The sequence below is a fragment of the Natator depressus genome, chromosome 3 (genome assembly GCF_965152275.1).
Source record: "Natator depressus isolate rNatDep1 chromosome 3, rNatDep2.hap1, whole genome shotgun sequence".
NCBI classification, from domain to species: Eukaryota; Metazoa; Chordata; order Testudines; family Cheloniidae; genus Natator; species Natator depressus.
Window position 1 is genome coordinate 133,214,351 of NC_134236.1, and position 19,728 is coordinate 133,234,078.

Here is a 19,728-nt window from a genome sequence, read left to right on the forward strand (position 1 = left end):
GCTGGAATGTGCATAGCTTAATAATGCATGGACAGGAATTTAAGAACCCCATCTTTCAAATGGGAAAAGGCATGATGTAATACGTGTGCAAGAAAAATGGCTAATACGTAAACTTGTGTTCAGTCTTTTGGGATATAATATACTCTGGAGGGATCAAGAGGCTACCAGGGGTAGGGGGTAATCTGTATATTTATAAAAGATGGACTTAGCTACATTGAAATGGATGTGCAGAAACTAAGTTTTGAATATACTATTGAGAATCCCATGCAGAACAAAAACACTTATACACAGAATTATAATGTTTATAATCCATGTAAAAAAGTAGTTATATTAGAACTAGAAAAATTAGTTAATGTCAAAAAAAATTCATAATTTGTGGAGAGTTTAATAGTCATAATGAGCTATGGGGAAGTAAGAAAACTGACCTAAATGGCAAATGCTTAGAACAATTTATTGATATGCATAACCTGGTAATCTACATTTAATTTAGTGGATGGATCCTTTTTGGTTTTGGATCTGGGAATTACAACAAACAATATAGCTAGTAAATTTAGCTGGGAAATTCATAAAGATTATGGAATGGGAAGTGATCAGTTCCCTATGCTTATTGAATACCCAGGCTGAGGAAATATCAAAAATACAAAAAGTTTCTAGCTGAAATTTTCAAAAAGCTCATTAGGACCTTTTCAAAATTAAATGTGATTGAATAGTTATGCAGTAATGGTTCAATGCCAGGGCCAGCAGACTGTGGGTGCTCTGGCCAACCACCCGGGGACTGCTGCCAGGAGCCTTGAACGGCAGCTGCCCTGGTCGGCCGCCCGGGGACTGCTGCCGCGGTCCACCGGAGCAGCAGCTGGTGTGGCTGTCCCCAGCGCCGCTCCAGCAGCTGGCTGGTGTAGCTGTCTCAGGGCCACCTGAGCAGCTGGCCCTGGAGCCAACTGCTTGGGCGGCTCTGGGGTCAGCCACACTGGCCCCTGCAGCGGTCACGGAGGTCACAGAATGTCACAGAATCTGTTACCTCCATGACAGACACGGAGCCCTAACTATCAGGGCCAAAAAATGGGAAAAGGAGATTTTTTTAAAAAAGAAAACTAGAGAGAACTAAACATTTTTAGTCATGGGAACTCAAATTACAGCTGGACAGCTATTCCCCCATTTGTGGGTTTGAACTGTATGGAAAAAACTGAGGGAAGGAAAAGCACACATTATGACCAATGAAATTTCTGAATTTATTTATGAAAAATGGGTCCATTTACTGGTCTATACAGATGGATCAAAAGTTGACAGCATGGGTAGAGTGGGAACAGCTGTGTTACTAGTCTTGGAATCCGGAAATCTACAAGGCTATCAAATTATGGGACCATTTTGATGGCTGAACTAGTGGAGATAATGTTGGCACTAACTTGGATAAGAGCTGTACGACTAGCTGCAGCTGTAATTTTATCTAATTCCTTGTCACCCATAATGACAATCAGAACAGGGACTTCAGAAAGCAGAAACAATATAAGTGAAATAATGTTCCTAACTATGGAAGTAATGCAAGCAGGTATCTGTGTAACAATATCATGGATTTCAGCGCATATTGGAATACCTGGAAATGAGATGGCTGGCAAAGCAACAAAACTTGCTCTAAAAAAATGAGGAGGAGGATATTAAGTTGACCTTAAGTAGACAAGAATTTAAAAGCATAGTCACAAAGGAGCTTGCGAAGGAATGGCAAGAACTATGCACTAAGGAAACAAACAGATGAAGGTTCTATGATGTATTCTCGAAAATAATACTATACTCCCCAGTCATGACAGGAAAAGTGAAGTAGTCATTTTTACAGTAACAGGTCATTGTTCCTTAAATAATTTTAAATTTATTAAAAAGACATAAAGATGGGTTGTGTAATGTGTGCAAATCCAAAGAAACCACTGATCATGTCCTACGGCATTGTAGGCAATATTCTACCGAAAGTTTCTTTATGAAAAATGTAGTTGGCTTGGAATCAAAGATTTTTTTCTCTAAAGGGACTAGTGAGCATGTCAGGGAAATGGAAGAGTGCAAAAAAAAGTCTTGCTGCTTTTCCTTACGAATAGTAGGCTGAGTAAAAGGATATAAAAACAATAAAACTTGGCTAAAAATAAATGAATGAAAGTAGCAGTTGTAACATCATGCGATGAGGCTGCTGCACTCAAAGACAAAGACGGGAGTAACCCCGGGAAGGGAACAGGCTGCATTGAGCTCCCCAGCCCTGAAGAGAGGACTGACAGCCAGCAGAGCCTCTACCCTCACAGAAGAGGAATGCGGATCCCCTGAGCTGAAAGGGGGGAAAAGAGTGAGACTTGCACTGGAGACCCAGTAAACTCTGAAGTGGACTGTGCTACTCCCAGGGCCCTCTGAAGTAAAAGAGGCCCATACTCTGACAGGAGCTGCCTCACGTTTTGTTTGCTTCCTTTCTTTTTCTTCAGATTGCTGATTGTGGGCTGTTCTGTTGTTTCACCTGGGACCCCGAGAGGAGAAGAAACATCCAAGAGGACTTGGCTGGAGGGTTGGGTGCTGGCCCACTAGAATGACATACCTCCATAGCACCCACCGGATCCATGATACCCACCTTGCAATTCTTGTACTAATCCCCATCTTGTCTAATTTAATAATTTCTCATGTGGTACTGTGTCAAATGTTCTACTTAGTCCAAATATAGTAATCTACAAGGAAATGAGGTTAATCTAGCACAGCCTACCCTTGGGAAACCCATGTTGCATTACATCCCCTTTTCCGTTTACCTGTATGAATTTAAATATTCATTCCTTCACCATTTGTTGCAAAGTTTTGCATAATATTGAAGCTAGACTAACAGGTCTGTAATTGCCAGGATCACTCCCCCTCCCCCATTTCTTAAGTATAAGTACAATGTCAGCTAGTCTCCAGTCATATGGTACTACTGCCAAACTGAGAGATGTATTAAAATTCCTTTCTACCAGACTAGCAATCTCATGTGCCAGTTCTTTGTGTTCTAAGGTGGAAAATATCCAATCCCCCCAATTTGAGTGCATTAAACTCTGACTTTTTATTCCACTTCAGATGTGGTAATTTCCATTTTGACACCTATTCCCATCAGCCATCCTGCCTTCATATCCCTGTTCCATATTATCACGCTTATTGAAAACGCAGGCAAGGTATTCATTTAGTTTTTGGGCCATTATCTTTAATCTCTTCCCCATCCACACCACATAGCAGCCCAACGTCATCCTTTCCTATTTCTTTTTTTACTTATATAACTAAAATAACCTTCTATGTTAATTTCCTTGGCAAGAGCTAATTCAATTGACTTTTAGCAGTTCTCACTTAATTCCTACGTTTTCTAACCTCCAAGTTGTAGTTTTCTTTGCTGATCAAATGTTTTTTCCATTCCCTGTAGGTTTTCTTCTTACTACAATAACCCTTTTGAGTTGCTGTATTCATCCAACTGAGTCTGAAGCCTTTCCCTACCAGTTTTTCACCCTTGCTTGGGATGCAAATTGCACATCGTTTTTGTATAGTTGATTTTTTTAAAAATTCCAAGACTTGTTTATTATTAATTTATCCTACACCACCTATGAGAGTGGTAGATAAGTCTGTTTATCTAACTAATCTATTTCCAGGGCACCTGTCACTGTATAGTGTCTAGGCAACATGTATTATTATACCCATTTTACAGAGGCAGAGAGTACTGTGCTGCTAGTGGCATCAAAACAGTGGTGGTAGGGAAGAGACCTCTTCCTGGAGTAGATTGCCAGACAGTTCCCCCCACCCTCTAGACAAGCATTGTTTTTTAGTTTGGTTTTCTTAATGACCTTTTGTTATCATATTAGATGACATGGTCATGCATAAAATTTCTTTAGAGGGCCTCCTTAGAGAATCCCCACCATTTTTAGTTCCTTGGGAATTTTGCCTGGATCAAGATAGGAAAATCAGATATTATCTCTCTTGAGGTCCTTCCAGACCTACATGTCTATGATTCCATGATTATCATCATTTATTATTTTATTACTACAGCACCTAGCAGCCTTAGTTGAGGGCTTTGAAATACTGATTTTTCAAGAAAATGAGAGAATTAAAAAGTTCTTTAAAACAAGGAGGTTATCAGACTGAGCACAAAGCTATATGAAAACTCATCACTTATAAGGTTGTTTTACTTTTTAACTAAACATTATTCATAAGTCAAGAACTTTAAAAACTATTTCAAACAACAGATATAGGGAACAACTTTGCCTGTACTCACATACTTCATTAAAGAGATGATAAATAATTCCTCTGAAAAATCTCCAGTCTTTGAAACAAAGTGCCTGTGAATTTTGTGGGTATTAATCAGGAATAACTTTATTAAATCAAGGGAGTTATATCAGCCTTAAAATTTCTGTAAAATGAGATTAGAATAAGACCTTTGAATTTCAAATGGGAGGATACTTTGGGCTTAAAGTTTTATGATTTTAAACATGTATATGAGTCAGAGCTTGTACAGTATTTTAGCAATGCAGAAAGACAGCTACTTGTGTCTAGGAACAAGGGATTGTTTGCAGCTGAATCCACTGGGAAAAGACTATTTGTTCATTATTCATTTACCCATTACCATTTACTTGACAACACAGTTTGCACAATTACATTTGCCACATTGGTTTTGCAGAGAAACTGAAGATGTTGGTCTTGGCCTTTGTGTAGTCATTTACACCTGGCAAAGTGCATGTATGCACTCATTTTAAGTAAGTAAATCCATTTATTCATGTCTGAATATTGGTGACATCATAGCAGAATTTTCTAAAGCCTTTATGGTCCATCACCACCTTTGAGTACTCAGCAGCTCAGCTTCCAGTGATCTGCCACACACCATGCAAACATCCCTTTGCTGGTCATCCCCTACTATGATGACCCTCCACCATTCCTTCCATAATAACCTTCTCAAGGTTATTTCCATCTCTACCCCAATGTGATCAAGTATATAGTTGTGCATCTGTTTTCTGATATCAGGATCTGCTTCTCTCCAATAATATTTCTAACACAGACGTTGGGTGGGGGCTCATCCAGGACATACTCAAGAGTCTTTGCCAGAACTGAATTTACAGATTCCAACATTTTGTTGCATAACGGTGGTGGCTGTAGCAAGAGTATCATGTCATCAGCATAACTGAGGTTGGTTCACCAACTCCCCCTCTGTCAAAACCTCCCAAGGCTTGTCTCATAATAAATTCTGCATATATGTTTAAGAGGCTTGAGCAAAATATGATCTTGTCTCAAACTCTGCCCAGGAGAAAACCACTCACTGTCACCTACTGCTGTTTGCACCATGGTCTGTTGCTGGTGGTGGAGACTTGCAGTGAATTCTGTGAAATGCTTTGGAATTCATGTCTGCCAGTATCTTTCAAAGACAGTACTATCAAACAGTATCAAATGCTTTTGCACAGGTGTAAATGCCTACACAAAGGGTAAGGGAGTGGAGAATCAGGCCAATTGGTTCTAACTCAGCCCAGATAAATGGAGTTTGGCCCACTTACACCTGGGTGATATTTGGTCCACTCGGTGATTCTACTTTGTGTCAAACATCAAGAGGATGACAATTTTTACATGTGCCAGCTTTTTTGTTTTACTTTTCAATAGGTCAAGCAAATGCACGATAAATTAAGCTTGATGCTTTGAATATCCAAAATAATAAACCACACCACTTCTGCCTTTATAGTTCTGCACACTAAGCACCACTAGCATCAATGGGGAAAAACTGTTCCGGACTAAAACTATCACAAGGACAGCTACTGATTCAACCTTTAAAAATATGATTTAAAAGCTTTCTGAGTTTCCTTAGCACATGCCCTTTGGCATAACTGAACTCGCACTGCAGCTAGTCCAGCTCAATCCCAAGCATGTTAATGAAGTGTCTTAGCCTTTTTATTAATTCTACAAGCAGAATAGTCCATTCAGCAGTAACTCTGTGAGAAAGCTTAATCAAATCATGTCATTGTTCCAAACTTATCACCACAAGAAATGGAAAATCAGCTAAAGAAATACAGGATGTAAATATTAGCTTCACACTAAACAGTCTTCCACTGAGAAGCAGTGCTGCCTTAAGGCTCCCGTGGAGTAGCGATGCTAACCTTTGGCCCTGTGCAGACATGCAGTAAGGCTGGGATATTGTTTACTACAAATGAATGGAGTAGAGAAACTTGAATAGCATCTGTGTGTATTATGCTGTGGCAATAATCAGGCAATCAGTCCTTACTATCACTATCATGACAAACTCATCTATTTCTGAAACATTAAAAAAATCTCTGTTAAATGTCTCAAAACCAGTTGAAAAGATACTGGAGTGGAATAATGTACCACTCGGGTAAATGGCAGTTTTAAAATATACCAGTTCCAGATAAGGAAAGGCTGAACATTTTACAGGAAGAACATACTTGATGTCTTGCAGGAAAAAGTGACAGAACTGTAGTCTCAGCCAGGTTGGGCAAAATATTTTGATAACTCTTCCTTTCACCCCTCCAAAAAATTCTTCCTGAACAAGACACTGAAAAGATGTGCGTGCATGACTTATTATAGTGCTCAAAATGCAAATATGGAGATGATGTCCATGTGATTAAATTGCAGGGCCATGTAAGAAACAAATTTATAATGCACTTTTGACCATCTTGTATGCTCTTAGTTCACAAACCCAGCTCCCAGGATTTTTAACATTCCAAACAGCTGAGTAGCCTCAACCAGCTGCCATTGTATTTAAATAAATAAATAAATAAAACCACCATCCCTCTCCCCAGCCTAGTGATTCACTCTCCAAATTTTCCTTTTTCTCTTCAGAAATTACCCCTGCCCAAAGACGCACCGAGGCATGATTCAGTCCTGGGCCAGTGATGCATTTTCTGTATTTAAAAAAATGTCACAGCTTTACACTCCAATACTTCATATAGTTGCAAGACTAGAAACGGGGGAGCTTTATCCCACTGGAATGGGGGAGACTCCCAGCTTCCCGGTGAGACCAGCACCAATGGGTGTCATGTTACACAACTCACCAAACACATCAATTCCTTCCCCCGCCCAAATCCAGCAGTTCTTCCTCCAGTTCCCAGCCACAGTCTCACCCCTTTCCCCTCAGATTCTCCATGGCTCCGTGTGGAATTCTCTTCTCAACAGGGTGGACTGAACAGGCTGCTGTTCTTATAACTCCTCTCTTTCTCTTATCCCTGGCGGCTCAGCTTACCTCTCAACCAACAAGGCCCCAAATGTGGGATGCTGCCTCTGACAATGACCCCAAAAGAGCAGGGGACAAATTGATATGGAAAACTTCCAAGGCCTGGGGAGCCATTGCTTCCGTGTAAATAATTCTTTTTGTAACCTCCATTTCATGGTTCTTCCTTTCTGACTAATTATTTTGGAGAGTAAAAATGAGGGGACACCAAATTGGTGTGGGACAACGGTGATCTTGGCATTAAATGAGTGGTGGCCCTCCAACCGTGGGGTTTGGGAAGTTTGCTGCTTAGCATTTTCTACCTTTGGCACCTCCTCTAGTTCCCTTTGGGCTCTCCCTAGAGGAGAAGGAAGAAGCTGAAGGCAGGGAGGCAAACTGAATGGCTGGTAGGGGAAGCAGCAGAGGGAGTCTCAGCAATCAATCCAGAGAGCCAAAAAACCTGACCGTCAGCAGGGAGGCCAGGGAGCCAGAGGAAGGGCTAGCATGCCCTAGTGCAGGGGAATGTGATGGACAGGAAGTAGATTGGGAGGTGGGGAGGTTCCACTCCCAGACAAGGGTGCTGTTTGTAACTGGAGCATTTTATTATTTTTTGCCATAATCCAAAACCAAAGACAGTTTGCACAAGCCCGCTGCTGGAGGGCCTTTCAGGGAGCACTGGCCTCTTCCAACCACAGGCTGGTCACCAGAGCTCGGTCCCTTCTGTGATCTCTTCAGAACAGTTCCAACAGGGCACAGGAAATCATAGTCCTGGCTTTCCATCCAGTTCTTACACAAACGAGTTACGTTTACATTAAAATACTCTAATATACATATTCTGACTTATGAGTCTTACACAGGAGAGCAGTAGGCAGGAGGGAAAATGTGAGGGGTCAAAGATTGAGGGGAAATGAAGTAGATGAATATTGGAACTAGTTGTTATTCCAGAGGAGGGGCAGGACAGGGAGAGAGCTGGAAGAGGGCAGAAGAGGGACAGGGGAGTGGGCTAGAAAAGGAGATGCATTGTTTTGCATGTGGTCCTGGCTGAGTGGAATGGGAATGGTGTTTTGTTTTTTATCTGTTTGTTTATATATTTGAAGAAGTTTTAACCGATTTACAAATATTACTGTGTAAATATCAGAGATAAGAAAACAGATCATCATTGCAACAGTGATGTTTGCTTAGAGAAACTTCATACAATAATATTATCATCAGATCTCCCTATCTCATAGGAAGCCTCCATTCTGCAGACTAAGCCTCTTTATGGTACTCAAGATGTGTTGTTTCTAGTGACCTCCTCAAACTGAGTGAAACTTCTGATTACACTTTGATCAAACCAGACAAATCTATTAAATGTTAGCATTTTTTAAAAAACAGACAGGTGTGCTATGCATTGTGGGGATGTCAGAACAGTGGATAAGCTGAATACATATGCTACAACTGGCCTCAGCAAATGGGATGAATTAGAGATGTCAGTCACTGCTTGCGTAAGCAGATAGGACTTCACTGAGGTCAACTGAGTTGTTTCTGCTTACACCAGCTGTGAATTTGGCACTGATGTCAGCTCAGAATTTCAACCTGAACTTTAAATTTCCACACTTTTGTGGTCATAATAAGTCAGTTGGATAGATACATTTTATGGAAATATTAGGTTTTTTATATAATATGAAATGAAAACATTTTGACAGGATAGACTAGAAGAGCTCCAGTTATGTAATATGTTAGGTTGCTGATCCCAAATATTTCACATGTAAAACAGTCTGTCAGACTACAATACCCTTACTCACGCTGACTAGCACCTTAATCACCAAGTGGTTCCCAGTGATTTCAGTGGAACCACTTATGGGTTTGATATGACTCAGCATGAGGAAGAATGTCAGAAACTGGCCCCAAGTTTGTTTATATGGCAAAACTGTGTAATTTAGCTATATAGCATTTCCACACATCCCTAGAGTATTGTCACCCTGCGTGTTGTATTTGCCTGAGTGACACTGTAAGCTCCTTGGGATAGGAACCTTTTCACTTAATGGTTTCTGTATACCTGCAGTGCTCAGTCAAACAATACAGATAGCTATGACACAAAAGTATTGCCTATTTAAAAGACTCAGTTACAAGGAGACAAACTAGCTTTTTTCCCCACCACATTTCAGAGCTTCTAGGTGCGCTTTTATGAACCCGATGAGGGAGACCAATTTAGATGGCTTGATGCAATAATTTTCATTTATAATTGTTTTAATGTATTGTGATATAGCATTACTATCCTTACTGTGGTCATATGTACAGAATGTGTTACGCTAGTCATGCAAAATTCTACTTACCCTCTCCCTTAAGGTATTATTTTTTGATGGGTATAAACTCCAGTCTTAGGGAAACTTTTGTCAAACTAGTGCTGGTGAAAGTGAAAATAATCTTTGTCTGCAACAAGGTATGAGGTTGTCAGTAACACAGCCAGTAGGACATATTAGTACTCTGCCTGTTAAGATCTGACTGCCTAAGGAACTGTCAGTCAAGAGTATAACTTCCTGATGACTAGAAACATCTATAGATGCTGGTCCAGATCCACAAAGGGACTTAGATATTGCACTCTCAGGGCTGGTTTACACTGAGAACTTACATTGGCATACCTATGTCACTCAGGGGTGTGAAAAATCCACACCCCCGAGTTGCATAGTTAAGCTGATCTAACCTGTGCCAAACCTCTCCCATTGGCATAGGTAATGTCTATACTGAAGTGCTACACTGATGCAGCTGTACCACTGCAGCATTTCAGCTGTAGACAAGTCCTCAACATTGCAACATGTAACTTGCAGATGCCTTGAAAATCACTGGAATCCACAAGCCCTTTGTTAAGCACCTTGGCTCGCTATGTAGTGAATGGTTTCAGAGTAGAAGCAATGTTAGTCTGTATTCGCAAAAAGAAAAGGAGTACTAGTGGCACCTTAGAGACTAACCAATTTATTCGAGCATAAGCTTTCGTGAGCTACAGCTCACTTCATCGGATGCATTCCGTGGAAAAAGAATGCATCCGATGAAGTGAGCTGTAGCTCACGAAAGCTTATGCTCAAATAAATTGGTTAGTCTCTAAGGTGCCACTAGTACTCCTTTTCTTTATATAATGAATGAAGAGAGATAGGTGGCTGAGAATGAGATCCAACTAAGCTAGCTAATCAGAGATGCTAAGGAGACAAGTGTGTCCTAAGCCCTGCTCCTCTCAGGATGTTAGGTACTTAAGTCTAGACTGCAGGGAGGCACCAATCTGTCTGGCCCAGTCTTATTTAATTATCTATACAAAGTGCACCAGTGTCCACAGGAGAGACAGAGACACTCTCATCAGAATATCTTATAGTCCAAACTGTCCTGCAGTGGCTCAAGAGAATGATCATCAACCTCAGGGCAGACTGTTAGGAAACAGGGCACAACCCTCAAATTGGTTGTGAGTTCCATACTTAGATTTCATCAATCAATTACCAAGTGTAAACTCCTCGAGCACTATAACAGCCTTAACACGGAGGCACAGATAGTCCCCCCTCGGTACTTGGATCTGTCTTACCACCCCAGTGAGCCTACCTTTGCGATAGATGGTCCCTTACACCATAAATCACACCAATATTCAGGTGACTTCCAGCCCCAAAGGACCAGTCACTTACCCCAGGTAAATTGTACTTTAGATCTCACATCAAAGACAACACCTGTAGCCAATCTTATAATAAACTATATACAGATTTATTAATAGGAAAATAAAAAGAGAGTTGTTTACAAGGTTAAAGGGGGTAAACATACATGCATACAAATGAGTTCCAATCTTAAGTTTAAAAAAGTAATACACACTTCTATAATAAACTCTATATGTCATGTAGGGCTAATCCAGGCTAAGCACTGGGGATCTTTTGCTTATGCCTAATAATCTTTGGCCCACCTCCACCCCCCTGGAGTCCAAGCAGCATAAAGATATAGTTTCTCCTTGTTAGGGGTTTTTTATTCCCCTCTCCCACTTCTACTTTCAGCTTCAAACCCAGCCAATGGGAAGAATTCACTTGTAAGATTCATGTTTGGGAAGGTGAGGGGGGGGAGGAGGAGAGGGAGGTGGTGGAAAGTAAACAGCAAAGTCTTTTGTCCTCTTTGATGTTCCAGTCTAGTCTGTCTGGTGTCTGGGTCCTCCTTGTTGGGCAGAACATAACACCTTCTGTTGGAGACCAGCATTCACACTAATTAATGTGTCTCTCTCCTATCTAGTGATTTACACCGTTACAAAGGCTTACAATGCAAGTGCTCAAATATTACCTTACAATACATGGATCACTTCTGGGTCTGGCTCTGTTTAATATCTTCATCAGTGATTTAGATAATGGCATAGAGAGTACACTTATAAAGTATGCAGAAGATACCAAGATGGGAGGAGTTGCAAGTGCTTCGGAGGGTAGGATTAAAATTCAAAATGATCTGGACAAACTGGAGAAATGGTCTGAAGTAAATAGGATGAAATTCAATAAGGACAAACACAAAGTACTCCATTTAGGAAGGAGCAATCAGTTGCACACATTCAAAATGGGAGAAGACTGCCTAGGAAGGAGTACGGCGGAAAGGGATCAGGGGATTGTAGTGGATCACAAGCTAAATGAAACAGTGTAACACTTGCCAAAAAAAAAAAAAAAAAAAGAGCAATCATCATTCTGGGGTGCATTAGCAGGAGTGTTGTAAGCAAGACGTGAGAAGTAATTCTTCAGCTCTACTCCATGCTGATTAGGCCTCAACTGGAGCATTATGTGCAGTTCTGGGCACCACATTTCAGGAAAGATGTGGACAAACTGGAGAAAGTCCAGAGAAGAGCAACAAAAAATATTAAAGTTCTAGAAAACATGACCTTTGAGGGAAGATTGAAGAAAATTGGGTTTGTTCGTCTGGAGAAGAGAAGACTGAGAGGGAACATGATAACAGTTTTCAAGTACAGAAAAGGTTGTTACAAGGAGGAGGAAGAATATTTTTTCTCCTGAACCTCTGAGGATAGAACAAGAAGCAATCGGCTTAAATTGCAGCAAGGGTGGTTTAGGTTGGATAATAGGAAAAACTTCCTAACTGTCAGGATGGTTAAGCACTGGAATAAATTGCCTAGGGAGGTTGTGTAGTCTTCATCATTGGAAATTTTTAAGAGTAGGTTAGACAAACAACTGTCAGGGATGGTCTAGGTAATACCTAGTCTTGCCATTAGTGCACGGGGCTGGACTAGATGACCTCTCGAGGTCCCTTCCAGTCCTATGATTCTATGAATGTGAGATACAGATGTTATAAGTGAGATTATTGAATACTTGTGGGTTGCTGCATGCATTAATCACTAAACAAATTCTTAGAATTCTAATACCTATTTTAACAATACTAGCACACAGGTGAGCCAGACTGATTTCAGCTATGTATTTGTCAGTATTCAATTGAGGTACGGGGACCTTGGCATGAGCTGGCACCTGGTCTGCCAGCATCACACAGGCATTAAGGCGCTCATCTGAGATGGAGGAAATCCCTGTGCAAATCCTTTCTCCTCATCAGGTGTGGGGCAGGAGGAAAGAGGGGGAACTTGATCTCGGGTGTCCCACATCCCAGAGGAGAGTTCTAACCACTTGACTAGAGGTTATTAGGGAGGCCCTCTTCTCCCTCAACATCTTCTGTGCAGCTAGGCATGCTTTGAGCATACTTAGTGGACTGGACGCCATAGGTGAGATAGATGGGGCAATGCCTATCTCCTCCTGGTATGAGGATCCTGCTGGGGCTTAGGCATGAGATAGGCATCTAGGGGCCTACCTGAGGCAGCAGTGCGCATGCCCAGAGGTTGTCACTCATGCACCAAGAGGATTTTTACAGCAAAAATGTAGGCACCATGTGAGTTTAGGTACCTACAGATGTAGGTGGCAGTTGAGCAGAGGTTTTGTGGATTACAGTAGCACCTAAGTCCCTTGGTAGATCTGGACTACTGAACAGAATACCCTGTGCTCTGTTATAGCAAGTATTAACTATTCCTTTGTGCTAAGACATTTTGTGAATACAGCTGCTTTTCATAATATGGTAACGCCCAACTTTAAGCAGTGCTTGGGGGTTATTCATATTCTGCTATTGAAATGTCACGCTGTTGTGTAAACATCTCTTTGCAGAATGTTTCACAGGTGTAAGCTCTCTCATTGATTACTGCAGCAAAACTCTGGTGCCACAACAGCCCCACCAGATGTCCTCATTAACATGCCAGCTGACACATTGTGCCAAATCTTGCTTGAGATGTTCATGTCAGTAAAATAAAGCAGATTGTGCCTAGTCTTTTAAGTAGCATGTTCTATAATACTATATTGTGAGTTTCTCTGACTGTTGTATTGTATAATTGTTGCTTGTTGTGGGAGAGTGTTATTAATATTGCAACATATCTCAAATGTTGAAAAATCATGAGGTTTTTTTTAAATAAATGTTTTTGATCCTTTTTATTTGCCTTATAGGGTGCAAGGAGGGTCACATTTTCATGCTTTCCCCTGCAACCATGATGGCTAGAAACATACTTCTTTTTTAATGAAAGCTAAAATTCTCTTGTATTCACATGAATCCAGCAGCTGGGGCTTTACGAAAAACACAAAAGCTTATGCTCAAATAAATTTGTTAGTCTCTAAGGTGCCACAAGTACTCCTTTTCTTTTTGCGGATACAGACTAACACGGCTGCTACTCTGAAATCTATCAATTATTGTGAGACTCACAATAAAATCATGAGTTGGCAATTCCGATGTTTCCTTTTACTGTAGTTTTGACATTTTAACTTTACTGACACCTGCAGAGCCCCTGTAACTGCACCCCCTTATACACTTGACCAAAAAGAAAAAGAAAGTTCATCTTTTTATGAATGACTGTTGTAATGGATTGTCAATACTATCACCCAAAGGATCCAGTGTCACACTTTGCTGTGTGCCGCTTACAGTGTTACACTCATTTGTGTAGTTTCATTTACATTAGTTTCTTGCTGTAGTTTGAAAAAGAAGAGAGCAGGAAAATAATCCCCTATCAGCAGGTCTGAGTGTGAGGAATTGTTCTGGTTTATCTCTAAATTGACATGTAGACACTGTAGCCCCATCTCCTTTGTACCACTCTGGTAGCACAGAGGATGGAAAGTTGCCCTAAATAGGGCAGATAGGCAGAATCCCAGTGAAGTAGGTGGCTTTATGCCTCCCATTTCTGGTGTCAAACTGTTGGATCATATTAAAGAAGTTCTGTATTAAAATCACAAATGAGATTGATTCCCCATAGTTTAAATTCCAGGGTATTACTAATCTATGTGTGAAACTTGCAAGCTGCTAATTGTGTTAGTAGAGTCTGTTCTCAAAGCAATTCTTTGTAACAACAACTACTCACATTGAGAGAAACTAAAAGCAATACTCTGTAACAACAGAAACAGCACCCAGAGACTCCCCGCCCTTTTTGTTGTATTCATCTTGCTTTGTAAACAATTGTGATTAAAATAGAGATAGAGGATGTATGTGGATGGATGCTTGGTGCAGATAACAACTGAATGATCAGGGAGGTGCCAGCCTAAGAATGCAGTGTCCATCGGCTGAAGAAGGCATCAAGTGGAAATAACCAGAGGACCCCCGGCAGGCAGACTGGAATCCACCCAACAGCCTCAAGAATGGGAGAACCAAAGAACAAGATAACATCTGGCGGCACGGAGCCATCAGGACTGTGCCATCTGCTGATTGATTCAGCAACAGCATGATGAAGCAATTCCCATAGACTGGCATAGGAAGAAATTCCTATAAAAATGGACTGTAGAAAGTGAGCACTTTGGGGTCTGATTCTGCAAACCAACTTCCAGGAGCATCAGATGAGCATCTGACAAGGCCCTGCTCCCTCCTCATGTCCAGGCCACCTGGCCAGTGGCTTGGCATGAGGAACTCTAAGGCTGGTAACTATGATAACAACCTTGCAGAACAGTGTGTGTGTGTGTGTGTGTGTGTGTGTGTGTGTGTGTGTGTGTGTGTGTGTGTGTGTGTGTGTGTGTGTGTGTGTGTGTGTGTAAAAATATGAGATTGAATGGAATGTTATAGCTATAACTAACTGCTTACTATGATTCTTTCTGTATTCACAATAAATGTGGCATTTTGCCCTTTCCCCTTTAATAAGATCCTGCTGGTTTTTATTTTATTGGTATAACAAAACTAGGTCTCACGTTGAGTGGAATTTGGCTGGAACCAGGGAACTGAACCCACATTACACTATTTTTAATACACATTGAGAGTTTTACACTATGCAGAAATGCAGCAATCAGACACTTTGGGGTACTACTGACATGAGAATTCCTTCATGGTGAATTCCCACCTTCACCTTCCACACAAAGCCTGGGCATCTAAGCTCTGTGCAGGGAACTATGCTGGGTTTGGGAGGAAAGTAATCCCAACCCAACTCTATTTATAGCTATTGTTTCAGATGCTACTCTGGACTAGGGAATGAGACCGCTGGACAAAGTTTACATGAAGCCAATGGTCTATGTAATTACAGATTCAGTGAGCATCTTCTTGACACTGTCCCAGCCATCCTTAAATCCTTCCTGCACTATGGTTAATGTTTACCTTGCAAGGAGCTCAGCTTTGTTGCACAGAGGGCTGAGTTTCCCTGCACAGCTCCTACCCATCTCTGTATAACAGGACCACAATTCTGCTGTATTGGGGGGTTTCACCCTGAGTTCCCAAGCTACAGTTGTTTTCACTTTAGCATACTGCTATTCAAAATAATGATTGTGTATGCAATAAATAAAATATATATTTTCAATACATGTATTCAATACAATACACAGCTCAGATATTTAGTTTAGCTTTTGTCTGATAGATTTTTTGTTTTTATTCTAGATAAAGCGACAATGATTCTTGAACGCTATGCAGGGCAAGTGGTTTTATTTAACTGACGTCTATTAACTTTGCAATTAAATGCCTAGGTGCTCTAAAATATATCAAATTGAAGAGGAAAGGGGGAAAAGATTTCCCCCTGGTCCTTCTACAAAAATTCTTCTATTAAAACAACAACAACAAAAAGCCATGCTTCCACATAGGTAAATCTTCGTACATGTTCCTACTTTCAGATGGTCAAATGTTCTCATAGTAAATAATACTTGCAGATTTTAATGCGATTTTTAATTGTGTATATGTACACAACGAACAATACATAGGCATTAAGACAATCTAAGACAATCATTCCCTATATTACTATAGGTCCTGATTCAACAAGATACTTACCCACATGCCTAACTTCAGCACAGGAGCAGTCAGTGGGGCTACTCACATGCTTAGACACCTTGCTGAATTGGTAATGGTCCTAATAAAAAAATCCAGACTTGTAGTCTCTTTTCAGGCAAGGTCATTAGGAAGTCAGTTGGAGTCTTTCTTGACTAAGGACTGCAGGATTGGGCCCAAAGTCTTTGCAGTGTTAACACAGACGTTTAGGTAGGATTTTCAAATGTACCCAACACTGGGCTAACTTTACTCCCATTGACATCAGTGGGAGCAGAGTTAGACCAATGCTGAGTGTTTCTGAAACTCCCACCTATAATTTTTGGTTACATGATATATTAAGGTTCCATTTATGCTGGGTTAATGAGTGCTTAAAACATGTTTTAATCAATGGTTAATCAATTGTTATAAAGTCTAACAGCTCAATAGGCTGGTTATAAGTGTATAACTACCTACTGTATGTTCATAACCATCTATAAAATATTCTAATTATGTCTGTAACATGCTTAAAACATATGCTAATCATTTACAAACCCTTTAAAATCTTTGTAAATGGAACCTTAACATAAAGTGCTACTGTTCCTTTTTCCTTTCAATAATGCTCTTGTCTTTCTTTGTTCCAGTAGTCTCAATGCTCCGAAAATGTATTTATTTGTATGGCAGTAGCAACTAGAGGTCCCAGCCCCACTGCCCTATGCACTGTTCAAACACAACAAAAAGCCAGTCCCTATTCCAAATAGTTTGTGTTCTTATGATTAAATCATGAATCTCTGGAAGCCTGGAGATCCGGACTCAAATCTCAACTCTGCGGCAGACCAGCTGTGTCACCGTGGGCAATTAAGTTACATTCTCAGGCCCAAAACGTGCCTAATTGAAGTCAATGGGCGTTAGGCACCTACATACCAGGATCCGAGCCTCTGCTCCTTAAATTCCACAAAGGCAAAACGTGGATAATTCCTACCTACCTCACAGGAGTGGTTGGGTTTCATCCTGATTGTTGTTGGGAAAGTGCTTTGAGATCCCGGGATGGACGGTGCTGGAGAAGCGCCATTACAGCCAACCTCTGATTTTTAGGAAACTCTTTGAAAATCCGCTATCCAGGGTTTAGTTACCTTCCGAACTCCCCAACCCAGCCAGGCTGAAGCCCAGGGTAAATTCCTACAGAGCCCCTAAGCTTGACGGGAGCAGCGCTACGTCTCGGGGGGTTAGCTTCAGCCCCGCAAAGCCGCCGCTCCTCAGGGCCGAGCGCCACTTCGGCCGGGACCAGCTCAGCGGGCGGGACCGGTCTCGGCCCACAGGGTCGGTGCCGGACCCTGACGCGCCACGTTGCAGGCCGGTTCACTGGGGGGCGCGTTGGGAACGGGGCGACTCCGAACCTGCCCCACTGGGCTTTTGACGTCACCGTTGTTCAGTCCCTGCATTTGCCAGGGTCCCCCCCCCCCCCCCTCGCCGCAGCTGAGCGCCAGAAGCCCGCCCACCCTGAGGAGCCGGGGCCCGCGGACAGGTGCCTCTGGTCGCCTCCCAGCCCCTGCCGCGCCCGCCCTCGCAGCAGCTGCGGCGGCAGCGCTGCCTGCCCCCCCCTCCCCCCCAGTCTGAAGCGAGCGGGACGGCCACAGGCGGCGCAGGAGGAAAAGTCGGGAACTGGGCTGCGGCCCCCCCAGCCGGAGGAGCGCGGGAAAGCCAAGCCAAGCCCTGCCCTGCCCGGGGAAGGGGGTGGGGAGCGGGCGCGGAGCCCTTCCCTCCATCCCCTAACACAGGCTCCGCGGCGGCAGCAGCCAGCCGGCACCTGGCCTCCGCTGGGGACGGGAGACGCACCTGCGGCGGCGGCAGATTCCGCAGCAGCAGCCGCAATCTGGGCACTTCGCGCCCCGCTTCTCCAGCTGCCGGTGCAAGCCCTGGCAGCCCCTCTGCAGCGCCTGCGGCCCCGGCCCCTGCCCCCTTCTTCTTCTCTGTCCGATCGGCCGGTGACAGCCCCCGGCTGCACCTTTTCCTGAAGTCTGGGAGCCCCCACTCCACCCCTGCTCTTCCCTATGGGGATCCGAGAGTTTCCCAACGGCACGGCGAGGGGCAAGACCGCCGCAATGTGAGTATCACCCCCGGGGCGGCGCGGGCAGGGCGCTCCCTTCTGTTGCACCGGGAAGGGGACCAGGTACCTGCAGCGGCAGGAGGCGCCCAGCTGTGCTGCCCGCTATCCCACGCTCGGGTTCCCGGGGGGGATCTGAGGGTCAATCCCAATGGGGGGGTCCCAGTCTTGTGGGGGATGGGGGGCAACACGCGAAGTTCCCGGTACTCCTGCCCCCATCTCCCCGGGAGGCCGGGAGCCAAACGCCGCAGGCTGCGCACCTGGGCAAGGGAGTTCTTCTTGGGGTGCTTTAGACAATGCTAAACTTGTGCTGGAGCCCTATTGTTTGCGGGGGGATCAGCTGTTTGTGGGGTCCGCGCTCAGCATTTTTGCCCCTTTCTCAATAGGCAGCGCGGGGGGGGGGGGTGTCGGAGTGGCTGGCAGAGGGGCGCTTTCCCTTCTCCCGGCCCGGGCAGTGCCCAGCCCCTCTTGGCCCCTGTACACTTATTGGGGGGCGAAAGGGGAGCTCCCGTCCCTTCCTTCGCCAGGTCAGCGCTCGGCACCTCCCAGCACCTCAGCTGTTACCGGGCCGTGTTCACGTCCCTTTCCTGCCTTTCCAGTGGCATGAGGAGATCTCCAGATGTCAGCCCCAGGAGGCTGTCAGACATCAGCCCGCAGCTCCGGCAGCTCAAATACCTGGTGGTGGATGAGGCGATCAAAGAGGATTTGAAATGGTCCCGATCCGTGGAAGATCTCCCCAGTGCTTCCGTGGGGCTCACTCCCATCGAGGAAAGGATTCTGCGGATTACCGGGTATTATGGCTATCAGCCCTGGGCTGCCAGCTACAAAAGTAAGTCCCTTGTTTATTCCTTCTCTTCTTACCAGCGGTCGCAACACTCCTCCCTTTCGCCCTCAACTTTGTCTGCTGCAGCAGCAACAGCCTCTTCTCAAGCTGCCTGCAGGGTGTGGGGCAGGGCTTGCATTACACTCTGGATTTAACCCCCTCTCCCCTTCTCTGTGGCAACCCCTCACATTACTACTTCAATGTCCCAGCAATTTGGAGGGATGGAAATTAACTGCCTAATTTTATTTACTACCCTCCTTTTTCCTAAACTGGATCATATCATCTTTGTCAGTTTTGTAGTTTCCTCTAAAATATTCTCTTTCCTTTATTTGGTAGGTTTAACTATGTTTACTTTATAAACTGCTGCTTTGCCCTTTGACGTTTGTGGTCTGATGAGATTGATAGCTAATT

The 19,728-nt window shown here is 43.3% G+C and overlaps 1 protein-coding gene across 3 annotated transcripts in view; it reads left to right on the top strand.

The window, feature by feature from the left end:
* The first annotated feature begins 18,065 nt into the window (after positions 1–18,065).
* SLC35F3 (solute carrier family 35 member F3) overlaps positions 18,066–19,728 on the top strand; it is a 265,270-nt gene continuing 263,607 nt past the window's right edge. For 2 of the 3 annotated variants that reach the window (XM_074948856.1, XM_074948853.1), the window contains exons 1-2: positions 18,066–18,494; positions 19,094–19,323. In XM_074948856.1, coding sequence (XP_074804957.1) covers positions 18,442–18,494; positions 19,094–19,323 — 283 coding nt within the window. In that variant the 5' untranslated portion in view covers positions 18,066–18,441. The remainder of the gene's footprint in view (positions 18,495–19,093; positions 19,324–19,728) is intronic. The other variant, XM_074948852.1, reaches the window with a different exon arrangement.